The 19,401-nt window shown below is 50.6% G+C and overlaps 1 protein-coding gene across 1 annotated transcript; it reads right to left on the reverse strand.

The window, feature by feature from the left end:
- Positions 1-2,438: 2,438 nt before the first annotated feature.
- LOC125529801 (putative xyloglucan endotransglucosylase/hydrolase) lies at positions 2,439-6,556 on the reverse strand. Its single transcript, XM_048694214.2, has 3 exons — positions 6,170-6,556; positions 5,864-6,057; positions 2,439-3,024 (listed from the first exon to the last, which is right to left on the reverse strand). The coding sequence occupies exons 1-3, from the start codon at positions 6,458-6,460 to the stop codon at positions 2,625-2,627; spliced, it is 885 nt and encodes a 294-aa protein (XP_048550171.1). The 5' UTR covers positions 6,461-6,556; the 3' UTR covers positions 2,439-2,624.
- Between the last annotated feature and the right edge of the window lie 12,845 nt (positions 6,557-19,401).

Genomic DNA, 19,401 nt, shown 5'->3' on the forward strand with positions numbered 1-19,401 from the left:
TCGAAGGATCCAAGAGATCCTTGCCCTCTACGAGGATGCGTCTGGCCAAATGATAAACAAGGAAAAGTCCGTTGTTATGTTCAACAAGGGAACTTCTCAGCGAGCAAAAAGGAATTTCCAGAGGATTTACAAATTCGGGACAAAGCCTTCAATGAAAGATATCTTGGTCTGCCAATTTTCTTGGGTAGATCAAAAGCCAAGGCCTTTGAGTATCTTAAAGAGAGAATCTAGAAGTTGATCCGAGGGTGGAAGGAGAAATTCTTGTCTAGAGCAGGGAAGGAGATCTTGGTTAAAGCCATGGCCCAGACGATCCCCATCTATGCCATGTCCTGCTTTGACATCACGAAATCTTTCTGCGATGAAATTAGCTCAATGGTCTGTCGCTATTGGTGGAATAATCAAGATGAGGAGCGGCATCACTGGCTGAGCTGGCAATGTCATACAAAGCTAAAAACTGAGGATGGCCTTGGCCTTCGTGATCTCCACATCTTTAACCTGGCCATGTTGGCTAGACAAGGTTGGAGACTACTACAAGACCCTGAGTCTCTATTTGGGAGGGTGCTGCGGGCTAAATATTTTCCTGACGGGAAGCTTCTGGACGATGTTCCCGCCCCTGGCATATAGTACACTTGGCGCAGCATCCTAAAAGGGGTGGACTTATTAAAGGAAGTGATTATGTGGAGGGTGGGGGATGGGACTAACATCAAGGTGTGGAAAGATCCCTGGATTCCCGAGGGCGATACAAGGAGGCCTAGATCTTTCCCAGGGCGCTCCCCAATCACTCTTGTAGCAGATTTGCTCAATACAAACACCAGGGGCTAGGATGAGGCGATGGTCTGTGATCTCTTTCAGGAGGAAGAAGCAAAGGCCATTCTCCCCATTAGCATCTGCGAAGGGATGGAGGATAATTTTGCTTGGCACTTTGATCAACGTGGCATCTTCTCTGTCAAATCTTCTTATAAGATTGGTGTTATGCTGCGCGATAGAAGGCTGGGAAGAGATGCTGCTCTAAGGAAAATTCTGCTAACATCACTGCCAAATTTGATTGGAAGCATGTCTGGTCCCTGAAGGCCACCGGCAAGGTAAAGATGTTTGTGTGGCGCCTTGCCCACAATAGTCTGACTAACCGCATGAAAATTCAAAAGCTGGGCGTGGACGTGGATGCTAGATGCCATGTTTGCCATAGGTTAAATGAAGATGGAGGCCACACCTTCCTGAAGTGCAAGAAAGCTAAAGAATGCTGGAACATTTTGGCTTTGGGAGAGACCCGAGAAAAGCTCATGCTCTGCAATTCAGCCCACTCCATGCTTCAGGAGCTGTGGAGGTGTGATGAAGACACGCAGTTGGAGGTCGTGACCTTTATGTGGGAATGGTGGAATGTTCGCAACAAGGCCAATGCTGGTGAGGCGGCTCCAGAGCCTCAAGCGGTTTGTCACCGGGTGGAGAAGTTGCTAATTGAGTCCCTGGGCTTGCGAAAACTAAACAAGCTTCCTAAGCCACCGGACATTCACAGATGGAGCAAGCCCCCAATGCATCATGTGAAGGTTAACTTCGACGGTGCCTTTGATGAAAATACATGTGCAGGGGGTTGGGGCTATGTGGTCCGTGATAAGGCTGGCGAATTTATCGTTGCTGGTGCGGGCAAGTCTGTGAACCTGAAATGTGATTTGTAATCTGAATCTGTAGCCTGCCTTGCTGCCATTGGTGGCGCGATCAGGATTGGGGCAAATCGAATCATCTTCGAGTCTGATTACTCAACCCTTATGCATGCTTTGAAGAGCAACGAATATGACATGGCAACCATTGGTGTGTTGGTGAAGGAAGCTAGAAGCCTATACATTCTAAACTTTGATTTCTATACTTTTTCTTTCGGCCGACGCACTTGTAACTCTGTAGTACATGAGCTTGCCAAGATGGATGTTCATTGTCTGATGACTCCTTCTGGGAGGCCTCTGCCCCCAATTGTATTGTAAAACTGTTAGCCAGTGACATTGTTGTGCTTGAAGTTTAATGCAATTTTCATTTTCCCGTCAAAAAAAGTTAATCATAATTTCGACGGATGACGAGTGTCCAAGTGAACTCAGCACCACTCCACCAGCATCAGTCAAAATTATGATTACAGCATACTTGGCCTCTTTTGGTTCATAGGATAGGATTATCATAGGAATAAGAATGTTGTAGGAAATGAGATGACATGTATCTCAAATCCTATGAGTAGGAATAGAAAACAAGATGTCATTTGGTTGACAACAAAAGAATTTTTTCATTGAGTCTAGGCTCTTTTTTATTTTCCTATGAAATGTGAAGGATAGGAACCAATCCTATGTAGGAATAGGAATTCATTCCTATGAACCAAAGGGCTCTAAAAGAAAAAATTCTATAAAAATCCTATCATATAGAATTTCTATGAAATTGCTGTAAATCAAAAGAGGCCTTAGTTGATATCTGGGTGGACAATCAGAATAATATTAATAAAGTAGGCATGGCATGAGCATACACACACATGTAGTGTAGGGATACAAATTCCTCGTACTACTAGGTCTCAGCGACCGCACCGCGACCAGCGGCACAACAACAACTAGTGGTAGTAGTAGCGAAGCAGTATATCATCGTGGCTGGCTGACTCAGACGTCGCGGTCGCGCTTGCACTCTGGCGCCATGGCGGCGTAGCGGTCGTGGTCGGTGCAGTAGTTGTAGATGGTGTGCTCCTTCCTGACCCAGGCGAGGCGGCGGTACTGCGCGGCGTCCAGGTCCTGGAACTCGGGCTGGTCCCACCAGCGGGCGCCCTGGGTGGCGCAGAACTTGGCCTCCGCGGACGCCTCGCAGCCGTCGACGTGGAAGCCCCGGTAGGAGGCAACGAAGGGCGCCTTGGACCAGTCCGTCTTCTCCCGCCCGCCCCGGGTCGCCCAGTCGTCCGCGTTCCACAGGCTGGAGTAGAGCTTCATGGGCTGGTCGAACGGGTACCGCACCCCGAGGTCCTTGCTGTTCTTGAACACCCGGATCGGCGTGTCGTCCACGAAGAACCTGCATGCATGCCCAATGCCCAATGTCACGTCACAACCACCCTTTTCCTATTAATAATTTCGATTCATTTCTTTTTCTTCTTTTGCGAGGAAAATACTATTATTAGTAGCGGCGTGGCAATGAGAGAGACAGCGCGTCAGACATCGTGTCCGGTGCTCAACTTTGCAGAAATTCTGCATGGACGGTGCAGTGAACTGTAGGACTGCACGCGCCACCCCATGAGCCTGCCTAGTACTCTGGCCTCTGGGGCATAATTGCCTTGCCTGGAGCAGCGGGCCCAGGGCAGACCGACCTCTACCTTTGGTAGGAGTATTCATGTTGCTGTTCAGGACATGCACGCGCCCCGCATCCATTGCACATGCGCGGCCATCTTAGCCCTTAGGCCAACTCCACCGCGAGACCCCAAATGAATGTCTGTTTTATTCTGTTTTTGTTCCTTTAGTAAAGATTTGGAGTCGTGTCCGGGTTTATCCTGGGATGCGGTGGCCGTGCGCCCACCGTGCGAACGCATCCTTTTGCTCCATCCTGTCCGCGTCTATTTTAAAAAGAAAGACGTTTCAAATGCCAAGCCCCAGTTCATCACGCCGGCAACAAAGCCAGCGGCCTACACAACCATCACCGACAACACAGCCAGTGGCCGGCAACACAGCCAGCCTCCAAAATGAATAGTTGTCCTCGCTGGCAACACAGCCAGCGGCCTGCAACACAGCCGGCCTCCAAAGTGAATGTTTTTTCGCCGGCACACTGCCAGCGGCCTAGCGGGCGGGCGGCACCCATGCCAGCCTTCAAAAAGAACGGCCACGCCGATCGGACGACCTAGTTCAGGTCTTCATGCCACGAATCACCATGGTCGTAGTCAGCACGGTCGTCGGCCTCCTCATCGGGCACGTACTGGGCGCGGCCATCCTGACTTTGGGTCTCCTCGGGGTCGTAGGCACGGTCATGCCCACCCTGAAAGATCACGTCCTCCATGTACTGGTTGTAGAAGGGGTCGTCCACCGTCGGCGTTGAGATTGGCATTCCGTCAAACAACACGCGGGGGGCCGACATGGTGCCCGTGAACGGTGCACGCGCCTGCTTTATTTGCATCTCGACAGACGACCGCCCGTCGCTGCTGGACCCAGACGTGATGTTGAGGTCGATGACGGCCGCGGGGCGTGGTGTGGACGGCGCGAATAAGCCCACGTCCGGCGACGCCAAGAAACGGGTCTGGCCGTCATGCCTGGGCGGAGGAAAGCCGGGTGACATGGGCGCGGCGCGCGACGTCGGCGACTGGCAGTGCGTAGGCCGGGCGACCAACGAGCCTGTGCTCGCCGGGCCGACGGCCGCTGCATGAAACCCCGCCGGACGGCCCATGCCAAGCATGAGGATAGCGTGCGCTTTGTTGACGAGGTCCTCCTTCTCGTCGGCAGCGGCCTTGCGCCGCGCGGCCTCCAGCTCCTCGCGCTGGGCGGCGAACTTGGCCGCGGCGGCATTGATCTTGACGGCCGCTCTCCATTCCCAGGCCGCCGGAACTCGGCGAGGCGTCGGCCATGGACGGGGGAGAGAGGGGGCGGCGGGAAAGACGTGGGAGGGTTTGAGGGAAATGGCGCCAAATGAGCGTGGGGGGTTGGTTTCTCCCACCGACAGGCGGGCCAGGGGAGGACAAGCGCGCGCATCCCGCCCGTCCGCGTGCTGTCCGTTTCACCACAAAACCGGCGCAACTTTGGGCCGGGATGGGTCGAAAGCGGACACGAAGCGGACAAAAGTCTGTTTGCGCCCGCGCGCTGGGCCGTCTCATTTGTCCCTTTTATCCCAAACGGACGGGGGCGGATAGAATAGGATCGCGCGGTGGAATTAGCCTTGGGTGCTATGCTGCTTGTTTACGGATATTATGCATGTTGCATGAGCAGTACTATAGATTTTAAAATATCATGTATTATGGGACGGAGGGTACTTGTCTAGGTCTCCTTTGATTTGTAGGATTTTTATAAGAACTTTATAGGATAGTGTTTTTTAGGAAAAAAAATTAAAGCCCTTTAGTTTGTTTATAGGAATGGGATTCTATTTTTATGAAGGAATTCTTCATATTCTCTATATTTTATAGGAAAATAAACATTAGCCTAGACTTAATGGAAAAAATTCTGTAAAATAAATCAAAGGACATCTTCTTTCCTAGGTTTGTAGGATATTTATAGGAATTTTATAGGATAGTGTTTTTTGGAAAAAATTCTTTTAAAGCCTTTTGATTTGTTTGTACGAATGGAATCCTATTTCTATGGAGGAATTCTTCATATTTTTCATATTTCATAGAAAAATAAACATTAACTTAGACTCAATGGAAAAAATCTTATGAAATGAATCAAAGAACATCTTCTTTCCTATTCTTATTCATAAGATTTGAGATGCATGTCATCTCATTTACTATGACTTTTCTATTCCTATGATTTTCTTCCAAGAAGGAAGTATAAGTTATATGCTTATAAAATAAACTGTATTATCGTAAATGTTTTTGGATACGAATAAAATAGCATTACATAAGTTACTCCTTCTATTCCGAGTTACTTGTCATAGGTATGGATATATCTAGATGTATTTTACTTCTAGATACATCCATTTCTGCGACGAGTAATTTGAAATGAAGGGAGTACATTTTATGTGGTTTAAGTTAGACAAAAAAATTGATTAACCTTACACGCGAAATCTTGTAGATTCGTTAACTAATCAGTTTCAAACATCATCAACTAACTAAAGATCGTCTTCTCATTTGTCACCAATAAGGGGGAAAATAACTTTTTTTTAAAGAAAGGGGGAAAATAACTTAGTAAGCAGGAATACGAAAGGGGGATGGAAGAGCTACGCGATCATGTAGAGGTTCCAGAGGACGGAGTAGGAGTGGTAGTCCTTGGTTGGGTCGAACCAGAGGTAGATCCTCTGCTCCCGGTCGCCCTTGCCGCCGGAGAACACGTTGGTCTGCAGGATGTACGGCTGCCCCGTCCTGTTCCCCAAGAACTCGAAGTCGATCTCGTCGTGCTCCGAGTTCTGCGACGACAGCTGCAATAGCAAATGCAATCCAGAAGCAAACCATCACTTACATTACATCTTAAGCATACTCCTGCACTGCACAAGGGCGAGAATGCGAGATGGAGATGAACGTGAGGCGTACGTAGAAGGCGGTGACGGTGCCGGCGGAGTCGCCGCCGACGAGCTTGATGTGCATGCTGAAGTGGCCGAAGAGGTAGGAGCCCCGGGTCTGGAAGCCCGTGCCGGTGGTCTTGTCCAGGGACAGCTGCACCTCCCGCCCGCCGTTCACGTAGTGGATGTGGTCCTGCGCCCACGTCGGCACGTAGTTCTTGTCGAACGGCACGTCCACCGGCTTCCGGGGCGGCGCTGCCGCCACGCCGCGCAGCAGCACCGCCGCCACCACGGCGAGGAGGGCCCCCGCGGTCGCCTTCATTTCGCCGGCCGGCCTCTCTTCCTCCTTCTCTGTTACTTCTTGGCTTGGCTGGTTGGTACTACAAACAATGGGCGAGTGGTGGATGCGAAGACGAAGAAGCCTGTGTGTATTTATAGCTAGTGTGAGCTCACTGTACGTAGGTTCTTGGAGTACATTATTGGTTGCTTGGCGAAATAAAAATAATCTGTTTTGACGTGGCACTAAATGAACATGATGGATCGAGCGATGGCAATCGAGTGATGAGTGAGCCAGCTGCATCCAGTGCATGGGGACGCTGTGGAGTGAGGTGCTTGCGAGGTGCAATGCTTGTCTTGTGCGTGTCAGGTTGGCCCAGTGCGAGCAAATCAAGCATTGCTGATTGATCCACGGATCATGCACACCTCGCAACTTGCTGCCATTGCCACTGATTTATTTGCCATCGGATCGGAGTACAGTACGATTTCTTGTTTTGATTATAAGTATATATATGTTGAATCGAGGCAATATCAGAATTTCATTCGACGGACCAGCCTTTTCGTCTTTTGCAGCATTTGCTGTTTCTTCTACTCTATAGAAGGCTCATTTCTGCATCAGATTTTGAGGAGTTGTTTCAGATGAGTTATTTTGTGAACCTGTTTTTACACGAGTTTTTGAGAGGTTGATGATGCCGCGAAGGGCCGGCCCCAGCTTTGATCCGTTCTTGTGCAGGTCAGGTCTCACACACAGCACAGTGGCTGGCAGGAATCAATGCAGGTCACATGGCTGTGCATGTTGCAGACTCGCATCACAATCAGGAGCCCGAATCTCCAAATCCAACGCCACGCGTGCCGCGGTCGGGTCGTGCTGGACCCAGCCGGAGCAACGCTACCGACACGGGCCCGCTCCTTTCCGGTGGAGTCGAGGTACTGCAGCTAGATCCATGGGCTCATCCTGTGATTAGATTAGGGTAAGCAGCTGGACTCCATTTCAATGGATTGATTGAAAGCAATGCACCGCCGGTGAAAACACTTCTATCATTCAGTCAGTCTATGATGCTCCTTCTCCCCGCTAAAATCTTTCTGTGGCAGATTTTATCCAGTACTAGTATTATAAAGCTAGTATGTAGTACTCCCTTCGTTTTTTCAGTTTATATATAAGGTTTGATTAAAATCAAGCTTTGGAAAGTTTGACTAATTTTGTATTAAAAAATATCAACACTCACGATATGAAATCAATATTATTAGATGTGCCATGAAATATATTTTCATACTAATAGTTCTATTATTGTAGATGTTTATAGTTTTTGATATAAATTTGGTTAAATTTTACGTAGTTTGACTTTAACCAAATTTTATACACGGATAAAAAAAATAAGAGGGAGTACCACTGAGCAGTGAGCACCGTGGTGTGCATTCGAGTTTCCACATCCGTGGTTGCTCGTGAGTCTTGATGACATGGGAACCGTTGGTCCCATGTGATGTGCCCATGTTTTATCTACTAGTGATGTGCCCACGTGGTAGTATTATTTAAGAGTATCTTTAGTCGTGTCTTCAACAGGTTTCTCTGACCATATTTTTGATGTTGGCGTCAAAAAAACGTCTCAGTTGTGCCCTAGGATGATGAATAGCGCAGGTTTTGTCTTTTTTCGCCGGTGCTTGCAGGCCGAACCCAACGCATTGGGGGGCGATCGGGGGCTCCGGCGCAAGGGAAAAGCGCGACCGACCCACACCGTCAGGTGAAAAGTCAATATTTTCTTCCGGGCTCGCCTCCCACCCCCCGCGTCCTCGGCCGCCACTAGCGATATTCCGGCGCCGCCCGTCGCCCTTCATCGCTAGATAGCTATTCCCCGTCAGAAAAATAGCAGAGGTTCGCCGCGGCAGCCCCTCCAACAGCAGCTGGGCGTTTTCGGCCGCCGTTTCCGGCCGCGGAGGGGCAGTTTAGCGGCGGGTGCACGCCCATCGGGCGCAAGGTGTTCGGCGATTTGCATGCCTCGGCGATGGACTTGGATGACGAGGAAGCGCTCGCCGCGCTACTGGAGGAGGAAGCCGAGGCCGACGTCCAGGAAGAAGAGCACCTCATGGTGCTCGCCGCCCTCGCCCAACTGCTGGCGAGCAATGAAAAGCCGCGGCGATATCCCACCGCCGTCCGCCGCCCTTCACCAGGATTGCCTACCTCAGTATGCGTCAGGAGATCCGAGACCCACAGGTGCATCATGAGCTGCAGCATGATCTGGTGGAGCACCTATGGAGGCTCAAGGGCGACATCGGACGCGACGTGTGATGAAATATGAGTTTTTATTTGTTGAACTATATAATTTGTATTGAACTATTTGTTGTTGTATTATTCCGTTGAACTATTTGATTTCTCTGTGATTAAATATGTGATAAAAATATATTTATGTTCATAATTCAACAACGAGCCACGGCGAACCACGCCGAATATGAGCCTATTCTTACCCATATGAGCCTTTTATTCGTCGAAAGAGGGCTGAAAAGTGGGCCAATATCGACGTCTAGGGGCGACGACTGAGCGCAAAACTGCTCCAGCGCCGGTTGTGTCGCCGGCTCATCCTCAGAAGACGATTTTTATGCGTCGTGTGGGGATCCGGCTTGCCTGCTCCTTCCCATGCTCCCATCCGTGCTTCCACTTCATCCTATAGCTGTCTTTTTCCCCTTTTCCTTTTTAATCTAATTATCCCTTTATTTTAAGGGGATGAAACCGGACCTTATTTTGTCCAATCAAATCAAGTCATATATGCGAAAGTACGGATGGACGCACGGGAAGAAAGCAGGGCAAATCTCGTCCGTCATGAGGGCCAACGGCTGAAAGATGCTGTAATAAACTGCCAAGGAGAGGGTCTCCCATCCTATGCGCTAAAAGCTCTCGGTGGCAGTCCCAGAATGGCGCCGGGTGAAGGAAAAAAGAAAAGTGGCGCCGGTAACGAGCAAGGATGTGGCCATGTCTGGGCAGCACATTTTTCTACTACTTTTTAGGTTAACCACACCAAGCGGCTAATGAGCCAGTGCCATCTGTTACAAAATAACCTGATCAATCTAGAGGTCAATCGACGATGACCGGCGTCACATGCCGCGGCTTCCATCCCATGTTACCCGACCCTTTGGTTGCGCCGTGGCTCGGCGCCAGGCGGCTAAATTCCGTGTTTTGACTTTTTATTTAAACTTATTTAAGATCTGATCCTAATTTAAAAAAGTTCAAGATTTAACCCTTTTGTTATTGTCAGGAACCATAACGGTAGGGTATAACGGCTTTTTTTTGAAATAAAACGAAACTTTATTCATTAGAAATAACCACTACATCGTTTGTGAAGCCGAGTACAATTTCATTGATAGGTTCCTCGAACCAATCCAAAGTTGAAGAAAATCTAGCTAATCTAGCAAGTTCATGTGCTACGCTATTTGCCTCTCTATTACAATGTTCGAATCTAGTCATGATGAAATCACATGCGTAGTGGAAGCAGTCATCGAAAATTGCCGCCGCCGCACTCGTTGACTGTCCTCCGTCCTGCATGGTCTCAATCACCTCTAGATTATCTGAGTTGATGATTAGGCGATTGTACCCCGCCCTTTGCGCTAGTGTTAGTCCAAATTTGAGGGCTAAAGCTTCTGCCATCAGAACATCCGTGCAATGGTCAATCTTTCCATTTCCTCTTGCAATAAACCTACCTTTGTCGTCTCGCAAAACCGCCCCCATCGTACCCTTCAACATGTCCTGGTCAAAAGAGGCGTCAACATTGAGTTTCACGAAACCCCTAGGGGGACAATGCCAACCCCCCTTTTTCATGGACGCCTTTGAGATGATGCATTTACAAAATTGTATGTGAGGGCTATGATCCCCATTGATATCTGAGTTGCATTCTGAGTTGTTTCCTTGTGCACTAATTTTCGTCTCTTCCGCCATAGATACCAAGCTGAAATAGCTATCATTTCTCGTACATTTTGGTACCCCATAATACGCAAATCTTGATCTGGGAGAACTAAAAGGTATTCCAGTATCGCTTCTCCAGCACGATCAACCTCACAAGCTCTATCAATAATCTCATCTAATCCTAGCCTCTTCCAAACCTCCTTTGCTGTAGTACATAGGAAAAGTATGTGCTTCGTGTCTTCTACACCCTGAGAGCAAGTAGGACAAAGGGGCGAGACCTTCATGTGTCTATTAGCAAGTGTTGCCCGGCATGGGAGGGTGCCATATAACGTACGCCATATAAAAATTTTGACTTTTGCCGGACAAGATAACTTCCATATCTGACACCAAATAGGGTTAGGTGTGGTTCGCCCCATCCCATTAGAGTGTTTTAGTTTACTCCCATACTGATCATTCCACTCCACGGAATAAGCAGACCGTACCGAGAACATACCATTTTTTTGTATAACTCCAAGCAATGAAATCTGACATGTTATGTTGCGAAAGTGGGATTGAAAGAATCCGTTGAGCGTCAATGGGCCACATAGTTTGTCTAATCAGGTCCTCATCCCAATTATTGGAAACAGGGTCAATCAGATCAACCACTCTTGATAACAATTGTCCCTCCCTAGGAGTCACAATTTTCCTAGTGGCACAATTTGGGATCCATGCATCTTCCCAAATATTGATGTTATGTCCATTTCCCACTCGCCAAATATAGCCACGTTTCAGAGTAGTAATGCCTGCCATAATGCTTTGCCAGGTGAAAGAAGCACCATGCTTTGGCTTGGAATTCAGCAGATCGCCATCAGGGTAGTACCTGATGAGGCTATGTACCTAGGGTAGGGGCATGGACCCGTCCAAAGAGCCCTACCCAAGGACATCCCTTGAGGAAATCACCTATCAATCGACTTGAAGGTACCCCACTCGACAGGTTCAAGACACTCGACCAAGAAGCTACCACTCGACCATGAAGTTAATCACTCGACTGCCAGGAGACCTACAGTCACTTCGTAGGCAAACGGTCAGCTGTTAAGTAGTCTTCATGGTCATTATAGCACTTTATTAGAGGCGTTATCAGTAACGCCCAATCTTAAATGTACCTTAAACCCTGCATTACTGAGGGCAGGAGGAGACCGGCGAACTCTATATAAGCCACCCCCTCCTTAGTAGGAAGGGTTCGCACCCCTGTAATCCATACACGCATAATCCAGTCGACCGCCTCTGGGCTCCGAGACGTAGGGCTATTACTTCCTCCGAGAAGGGCCTGAACTCGTAAACCTCGTGTGTAACAACTTCCCAATAGCTAGGATCTAGCCTCTCCATACTCACCCCCCTACATCACTGTCAGAGTTAGAACCACGACAGTTGGCGCCCACCTTGGGGCAGGAATCTTAGCGCTTAATTGGAGAAGTTGCGATCTTTTCTAATCCCTTTGATCATGGTTTCTTGCGGAGTTTTGGTGGAGGGCCGCGAGATCCGTCTCGGCGCGCTCACCTTCATCGCCGATGACTCCGCCTGGCTTCAGGAGGCACCGCTCGACATCGACGCGCTCCCCGTCCGCGGCGCGACGCACTTCCGCGCATGCATTCGTGGCGTCCTCCTGCGGCAGCCGTCGACCCAGTATCGGTCGGCCCCTGCGTCGTCTCCCCGCCCTGTCTCCCACCAGCGCAAGCGCTCCGGTCGGTCGAGACTTCAGCGGTGGGTGAGGCACGCCGTGGCCCGCCAGTCGGCCGCCCCACAAGTTGCGGCAATCGAGCCCGTCGAGTCCCTCTATGGCCTGTTCGACCTGTCGAATGGCTCCATGGGGACCGCATCCGAGTGCGACAGCAGCGACCCAGCGGCTGAGGTTCTGGCGGTCGATGGGACACACAGTCCCCCCGGTTTCCCTCGCGCTGACGGAGCTACGGGCGGAGGCGATCCGTCGCGTTCCCACGATGAGTATCTGCCCGAACCTCTCACGTCGTTACAGCGGGAGGAGCTTCGCCGCCGGAACATGGACGCACTCCACACTCCTATTGTCGGAGAAACCCCCGAGGCCCGGGCCTTGGAGGACGTGCGGCTTGCTAACCTGGCCGAACGCACTCGACTGGAGAATCTCCAGCGAATACTCGACGAGCAACCGCGTCGGCGGGCTCCCGAGTCCAGTCGACGTCCTCTAGCTCCCAAGTCCAGTCGGCGCCGGCCCTTCTCACCGCCTCAGGTATATCGAACCCCAGTTCAGAATTTGGCCGCCGCAGCCCGTATAGCAGAATCAATTCAGCCATCCTAGTCAGAGGCAGGCAGGGGCTTGTTGCAGATCAGAGCATTGCTCCGGGCGGCAGGAAACTAGAATTCCGCCGTTTCTCAGTCGCGGGATAGGATCCACAGTCGATCCGTTGCAGCAGACACAGTCCAGTCGGCCCACAGCCCGAGATCGCCCCTGAGGCGTGAGGGACGTGATGACCGGCATGATCAGTACAGAAGGAATGAGCAGTACGATCGTCGATTCGGTCGAGATGATCGACGTCGAGTGCCAACCCCTCCCCCGAGGAGCGGGTCGTATGCGCCTCGACGGCAAGATGACAGACGCCCTCACAGTGTTGGGCAGAGGATTCCAGTCGACCCCAGAGACCCAGGCTTTGATGCGAGGTCTATCCTCGTTTAAGGTTTGGTCGACAGGAACAGAGCTCATCGAGAGGGCCACAACAGAGATGCGCCTACCAGCAGCAGCAGAGTACGTGTTTTAGGGCCAGAGTGCTTCAGTCGAGCCATCAGGGCCGCAGTGATTCCTCCCAATTTCAGGCTGGCAACTGGAGTCAGCAAGTTCACCGGCGATTCCAAGCCTGACACTTGGCTCGAAGATTACCGAGTGGCTATACAGATTGGCGGTGGCAATGATGAAGTGGCCATGAAGCATTTGCCTCTTATGTTGGAGGGCTCAGCCAGAGCGTGGTTGAATCAGTTGGCACCTAGCAGCATTTACACCTAGGAGGACCTCTCCCGAGTGTTTGTCACGACCTTTGAAGGAACATGCAAACGACCTGCAGGCCTCACAGAGTTACGGTCTTGCGTGCAGAAGCCAAATGAAACACTGAGGGATTACATCCAGAGGTGGATCACGCTGCACCACACAGTTGAGAACGTGCCAGACCATCAAGCAGTTTGCGCTTTCAAAGAGGGCGTTAAATACAGAGAGTTGAATCTGAAGTTCGGTCGAACTGGAGATATGTCTCTAAATCGGATGATGGAGATCGCCACCAAGTACGCTAATGGTGAAGACGAAGATCGACTCCGAAGCGGCAAGCTCAAAGCAGTCGCCCAGGAAACTGGAGGAAACTCCACTCGGAAACAGAAGCGGAAGGCCGAGCCAGCTGCTCCCGGGGAGGCCCTGGCCGTTGCCCAGGGAAACTTCAAGGGGAAACCCAAGGGCACCTGGAAGCCCAACAAGGTCAAAGATCAAGACGGGAATGATGTTTTGGACTTACCGTGTCACATCCACACCAAGAAAGACGAAGAGGGTAATTTTATTTACCCAAAGCATACCACTCGACAGTGCCGGCTCCTGATCCAGCAGTTCCAGGGCAAGCAGCCCAAAGATAAGGAAAAAGAGCCAGACAGGGGTGAAGACAAAGAAGACAGTGACGATGGATACCCCCAGATCAATTCCACCCTGATGATTTTTGCTGATGTTGAGAGCAAGAGTCGACTGAAAGTCATTAACCGTGAGGTGAACATGGTTGCCCCGGCAACACCCAATTACCTGAAGTGGTCGCAGACTGCCATCACATTCGACCAGTCGGATCACCCGACGCACATTGCCACCCCTGGGAGGCAAGCTTTGGTGGTCGACCCAGTTGTCGAAGGCACTCGACTGACCAAAGTATTGATGGGCAGCGGCAGTGGCCTGAACATACTGTACTCTGAGACTTTGAAAGGGATGGGCATTCCGATGTCCAGACTTAGTACCAGCAACATGAGCTTCCATGGAGTCATTCCTGGGAAGAAAGCCGAGTCACTCGGCCAGATTGCTCTTGATGTAGTTTTCGGTGATTCAAAGAATTACCGCAAGGAAAGGTTGACATTCGAAGTTGTGGACTTCCAGAGTGCCTATCATGCCATTTTGGGTAGGCCAGCTTACGCACGCTTCATGGCTCGACCATGTTACGTGTATCTCAAACTGAAGATGCCTGGCCCCAAAGGTGTGATCACTGTTACTGGCAGCCGAAAGAAAGCAGAAGAATGCTTTCAGAAAGGCTCAAAGATCGCTGACGCTCAGATGGCAGTAGTCGAGCTGAAAGAGTACCAAAAGACTGCCGATCCGAGTGATTTGCTGCGAGCCAAGAAGCCCGCCTCAGAATCAGCTTTTCAGTCGGCTGGCGAAACAAAGACAGTCCACATTCACCCGACCGACCTCGACGCTGCTCCGACTCACATCTCGACGACGCTTGACTCCAAATAGGAAGAAGCGCTCATCCAGCTCCTCCGTGAGAACTGGGATATCTTCGCATGGAAACCCTCTGACATGCCTGGAGTTCCCAGAGGGCTGGCTGAGCACCGTCTACGAGTCGACCCAAAATTCAAGCCTGTGAAGGAACATTTTCGACGGTCCGCCGTCCAGAAGAAGCAAGCCATTGGCGAGGAAGTGGCTCGGCTCTTAGCAGCAGAGTTCATCCGAGAGATTTACCACTCCGAGTGGCTCGCCAATGTCGTCATGGTCCCCAAAAAGGACAAGTCACTCCGCATGTGCATTGACTTCAAGCATATCAATCGGGCCTGCCCGAAAGATCATTTTCCCCTCCCTCGCATCGACCAAATAGTCGACTCGACTGCGGGGTGCGAGAGACTGTCTTTCCTAGACGCCTATTCCGGGTACCATCAGATCCGTCTGTATGGGCCCGACGAGATCAAAGCAGCTTTCATCACTCCATTCGGGTGCTTCTGTTACGTCACCATGCCGTTCGGCCTCAAGAACGCCGGAGCCACGTTCATGAGAATGATTCAGAAGTGTTTACTCACTCAAATCAGTCGGAACGTGGAGGCATACATGGACGATATCATGGTCAAGTCCCGAAAAGGTTCCGACCTGCGGGCTGACCTTACAGAAACCTTTGCCAATCTCAGGAGGTACGATATCAAGCTCAATCCATCAAAGTGCACATTCGGAGTTCCAGGTGGAAAATTACTCGGTTTTCTCGTTTCCGAACGAGGGATCGACGCCAATCCTAAGAAAATTGGCACCATACTCCGGATGAAGCGTCCTGTACGCGTGCACGATGTCCAAAAGCTTACAGGCTGCTTGGCCGCTTTAAGTCGATTCATTTCTCGTCTCGGTGAAAAGGCGTTGCCTCTTTACCGGCTGATGAAGAAGTCTGACAAATTCGAGTGGACTCCAGAAGCTGATGCAGCGTTTGAAGATCTCAAAGCTCTGCTCTCCACCCAGCCGGTGCTTGCTGCCCCAATCAGCAAAGAACCTTTGCTGCTTTACATTGCAGCCACAGGACAAGTTGTCAGCACAGTACTTACGGTCGAGCGGGAAGAGGAAGGAAAGGCCTTCAGAGTTCAGCGCCCAGTTTATTACGTGTCTGAAGTTTTGACCCCTTCAAAACAAAGATACCCCCATTACCAGAAGCTTGTATATGGGATTTACATGACCACAAAGAAGGTTGCACATTACTTCTCTGATCACTCCATTATAGTCGTCAGCGACGCCCCACTGTCGGAGATTCTGCACAACAGAGATGCAACTGGTCGAGTGGCCAAGTGGGCGATTGAACTCCTTCCCTTAGATATCAAGTTTGAGGCAAAGAAGGCTATCAAGTCCCAAGCAATCGCAGATTTCATCGCTGAGTGGATTGAACAGCAACTTCCGACTCAAGTTCGCTCGGAGCACTGGACCATGTTCTTCGATGGATCTAAGATGCTTAGTGGTTCCGGCGCGGGAGTAGTCTTAGTCTCCCCCTGAGGAGATAAGCTCAGATATGTTCTCCAGATTCACTTTGATTCCTCCAATAATGAAGCAGAGTATGAAGCACTTTTGTATGGGTTGCGCATGGCCATTTCACTCGGTGTCCGTCGCCTCATGGTCTATGGCGATTCAGATTTAGTGGTTAATCAAGTGATGAAGGAGTGGGACGTCAGAAGTCCGGCTATGACCGGTTACTGCAACGCAGTAAGAAAGCTAAAAAAGAAATTTGAGGGGTTGGAGCTTCATCACATTCCCCGACTGAAAAATCAGGCAGCCGATGATCTGGCAAAGATAGGCTCCAAGAGGGAAGCCATTCCCAGCAACGTGTTCCTGGAACACATCCACTCGCCGTCAGTCCAAGAAGATCCCTTCGCAGAAGAAACCCCGCAGCCGAAAAGTGCCACAGATCCGACTGGAGTCGAAGTTCCTGCCGTGGTCGACCTAATCATGGAAGTCTTGGCGATCACTCCCGACTGGACAATACCATACATCGCGTATATCCTAAGAAAAGAACTCCCGGAGGACGAAGAAGAGGCTCGACAGATCGTCCGTCGATCCAAGGCCTTCACAATCATAAAAGGACAGTTGTACAGAGAAAGCGCGACTGGAATCGGTCAGAAGTGCATAACACCGGAAGAAGGTCAGATGATCCTTGATGAGATCCACTCGGGGACCTGTGGTCACCATACCGAGCGGGATTTTACTGGCCAAGAGCAAATGAGATGGCAAAGGAGATAGTCGACAAGTGTGAGGGGTGTCAGTTCTACTCCAACATGTCACGCAAGCCCGCATCAGCCTTGAATACCATTCCACTCGTCTGGCCCTTCGCTGTCTGGGGACTGGACATGGTCGGTCCTCTGAGAACAGGCAGGAGCGGTTTCACCCATGTGCTTGTGGCAGTCGACAAGTTTACCAAATGGATTGAAGCTAAACCCATCAAGAACCTCGATGCTCGCACTGCTATCAGTTTTGTCAGAGGACTAACATTCAGATATGGAGTCCCTCACAGCATCATCACTGACAATGGGTCAAACTTCGATTCAGACCAGTTCAGAGCCTTTTGCGCCTCTCAAGGCACTCGAGTCGACTATGCATCAGTCGCCCATCCCCAGTCGAATGGACAAGCTGAAAGAGCAAATGGTCTGATCCTCAAAGGACTAAAACCTCGACTAATGCGTGATCTCAAGCACGCGGCAAGTGCCTGGGTCGACGAGCTTCCGTCAGTTCTGTGGGGATTAAGGACCACCCCTAACCGGTCGACTGGAAGAACCCCATTCTTTCTTGTTTATGGAGCCGAAGCCGTTCTGCCAAGTGATCTCCTTCACAACGCTCCCCGAGTCAAGCTTTACACCGAAGATGAAGCAGAACAGGCTCGGCAAGATGCAGTAGACCTCCTGGAAGAAGAAAGAGAGATGGCCATGATCAGATCGACCATTTATCAGCAAGACTTGCGTCGATTCCATGCCCGGCATGTGAAGAGTCGAGCCTTCCAAGAAGGAGATTTGGTCCTCCGAGTGGATCAACAGAAACCACACAAGCTTGCCCCTACTTGGGAAGGCCCCTTCATCATCACCAGAGTCCTCCACAACGGAGCGTATCACCTCTACAATGTTGATCGCCAGATCGACGAGCCGCGAGCTTGGAACGCGGAGCTGCTCCGCCACTTTTATACTTAAGTTCCTTCCTATAAAGATGTAATAAGAGAAACTTCCGCAGTTCATTTTTATCAAAGTCAAGAGTGTTCCAATGATTGCTGTCACTTTTGTTTACATACGAAAACCCCCAGTGGGTGACTTAGCCACGAATCCGTTTCGCCTAAGTTCAAAAAAATCCTACCAAGTGGAGAGCAAACCTCCCACTCGGGGGCTTAGCTGCAGTCCAGCACTCGCCTAAGTTCTCTCACGAAGAGACTTAGCTGCAGTTAGCACTCGCCTAAGTTCGAAAAATCCTACCGAGTGGAGAGAAAACCTCCCACTCGGGGGCTTAGCTGCAGTCCAGCACTTGCCTAAGTTCTCTCACGAAGAGACTTAGCCGCAGTCAGCACTCGCCTAAGTTCGAAAAATCCTACCGAGTGGAGAGCAAACCTCCCACTCGGGGGCTTAGCTGCAGTCCAGCACTCGCCTAAGTTCTCTCACGAAGAGACTTAGCTGCAGTCAGCACTCGCCTAAGTTTGAAAAATCCTACCGAGTGGAGAGCAAACCTCCCACTCGGGGGCTTAGCTGCAGTCCAGCACTCGCCTAAGTTCTCCTACGAAGAGACTTAGCTGCAGTCAGCACTCGCCTAAGTTTGAAAAATCCTGCCGAGTGGAGAGCAAACCTCCCACTCGAGGGCTTAGCTGCAGTCCAGCACTCGCCTAAGTTCTCCTACGAAGAGACTTAGCTGCAGTCAGCACTCGCCTAAGTTTGAAAAATCCTACCGAGTGGAGAGAAAACCTCCCACTCGGGGGCTTAGCTGCAGTCCGACACTCTCCTAAGTTCTCCTACGAAGAGACTTAGCTGCAGTCAGCACTCGCCTAAGTTTGAAAAATCCTACCGAGTGGAGAGCAAACCTCCCACTCGGGGGCTTAGCTGCAGTCCAGCACTCGCCTAAGTTCTCCTACGAAGAGACTTAGCTGCAGTCAGCACTCGCCTAAGTTTGAAAAATCCTACCGAGTGGAGAGCAAACCTCCCACTCGGGGGCTTAGCTGCAGTTCGGCACTCGCCTAAGTTCTCCTACGAAGAGACTTAGCTGCAGTCAGCACTCGCCTAAGTTTGAAAAATCCTACCGAGTGGAGAGCAAACCTCCCACTCGGGGGCTTAGCTGCAGTCCAGCACTCGCCTAAGTTCTCCTACGAAGAGACTTAGCTGCAGTCAGCACTCGCCTAAGTTTGAAAAATCCTACCGAGTGGAGAGCAAACCTCCCACTCGGGGGCTTAGCTGCAGTCCAGCACTCGCCTAAGTTCTCCTACGAAGAGACTTAGCTGCAGTCAGCACTCGCCTAAGTTTGAAAAATCCTACCGAGTGGAGAGCAAACCTCCCACTCGGGGGCTTAGCTGCAGTCCGGCACTCGCCTAAGTTCTCCTATGAAGAGACTTAGCTGCAGTCAGCACTCGCCTAAGTTTGAAAAATCCTAC

The sequence above is a fragment of the Triticum urartu genome, chromosome 4A, assembly GCF_056163025.1.
Source record: "Triticum urartu cultivar PI428250 chromosome 4A, HENAU_Tu73, whole genome shotgun sequence".
NCBI classification, from domain to species: Eukaryota; Viridiplantae; Streptophyta; class Magnoliopsida; order Poales; family Poaceae; genus Triticum; species Triticum urartu.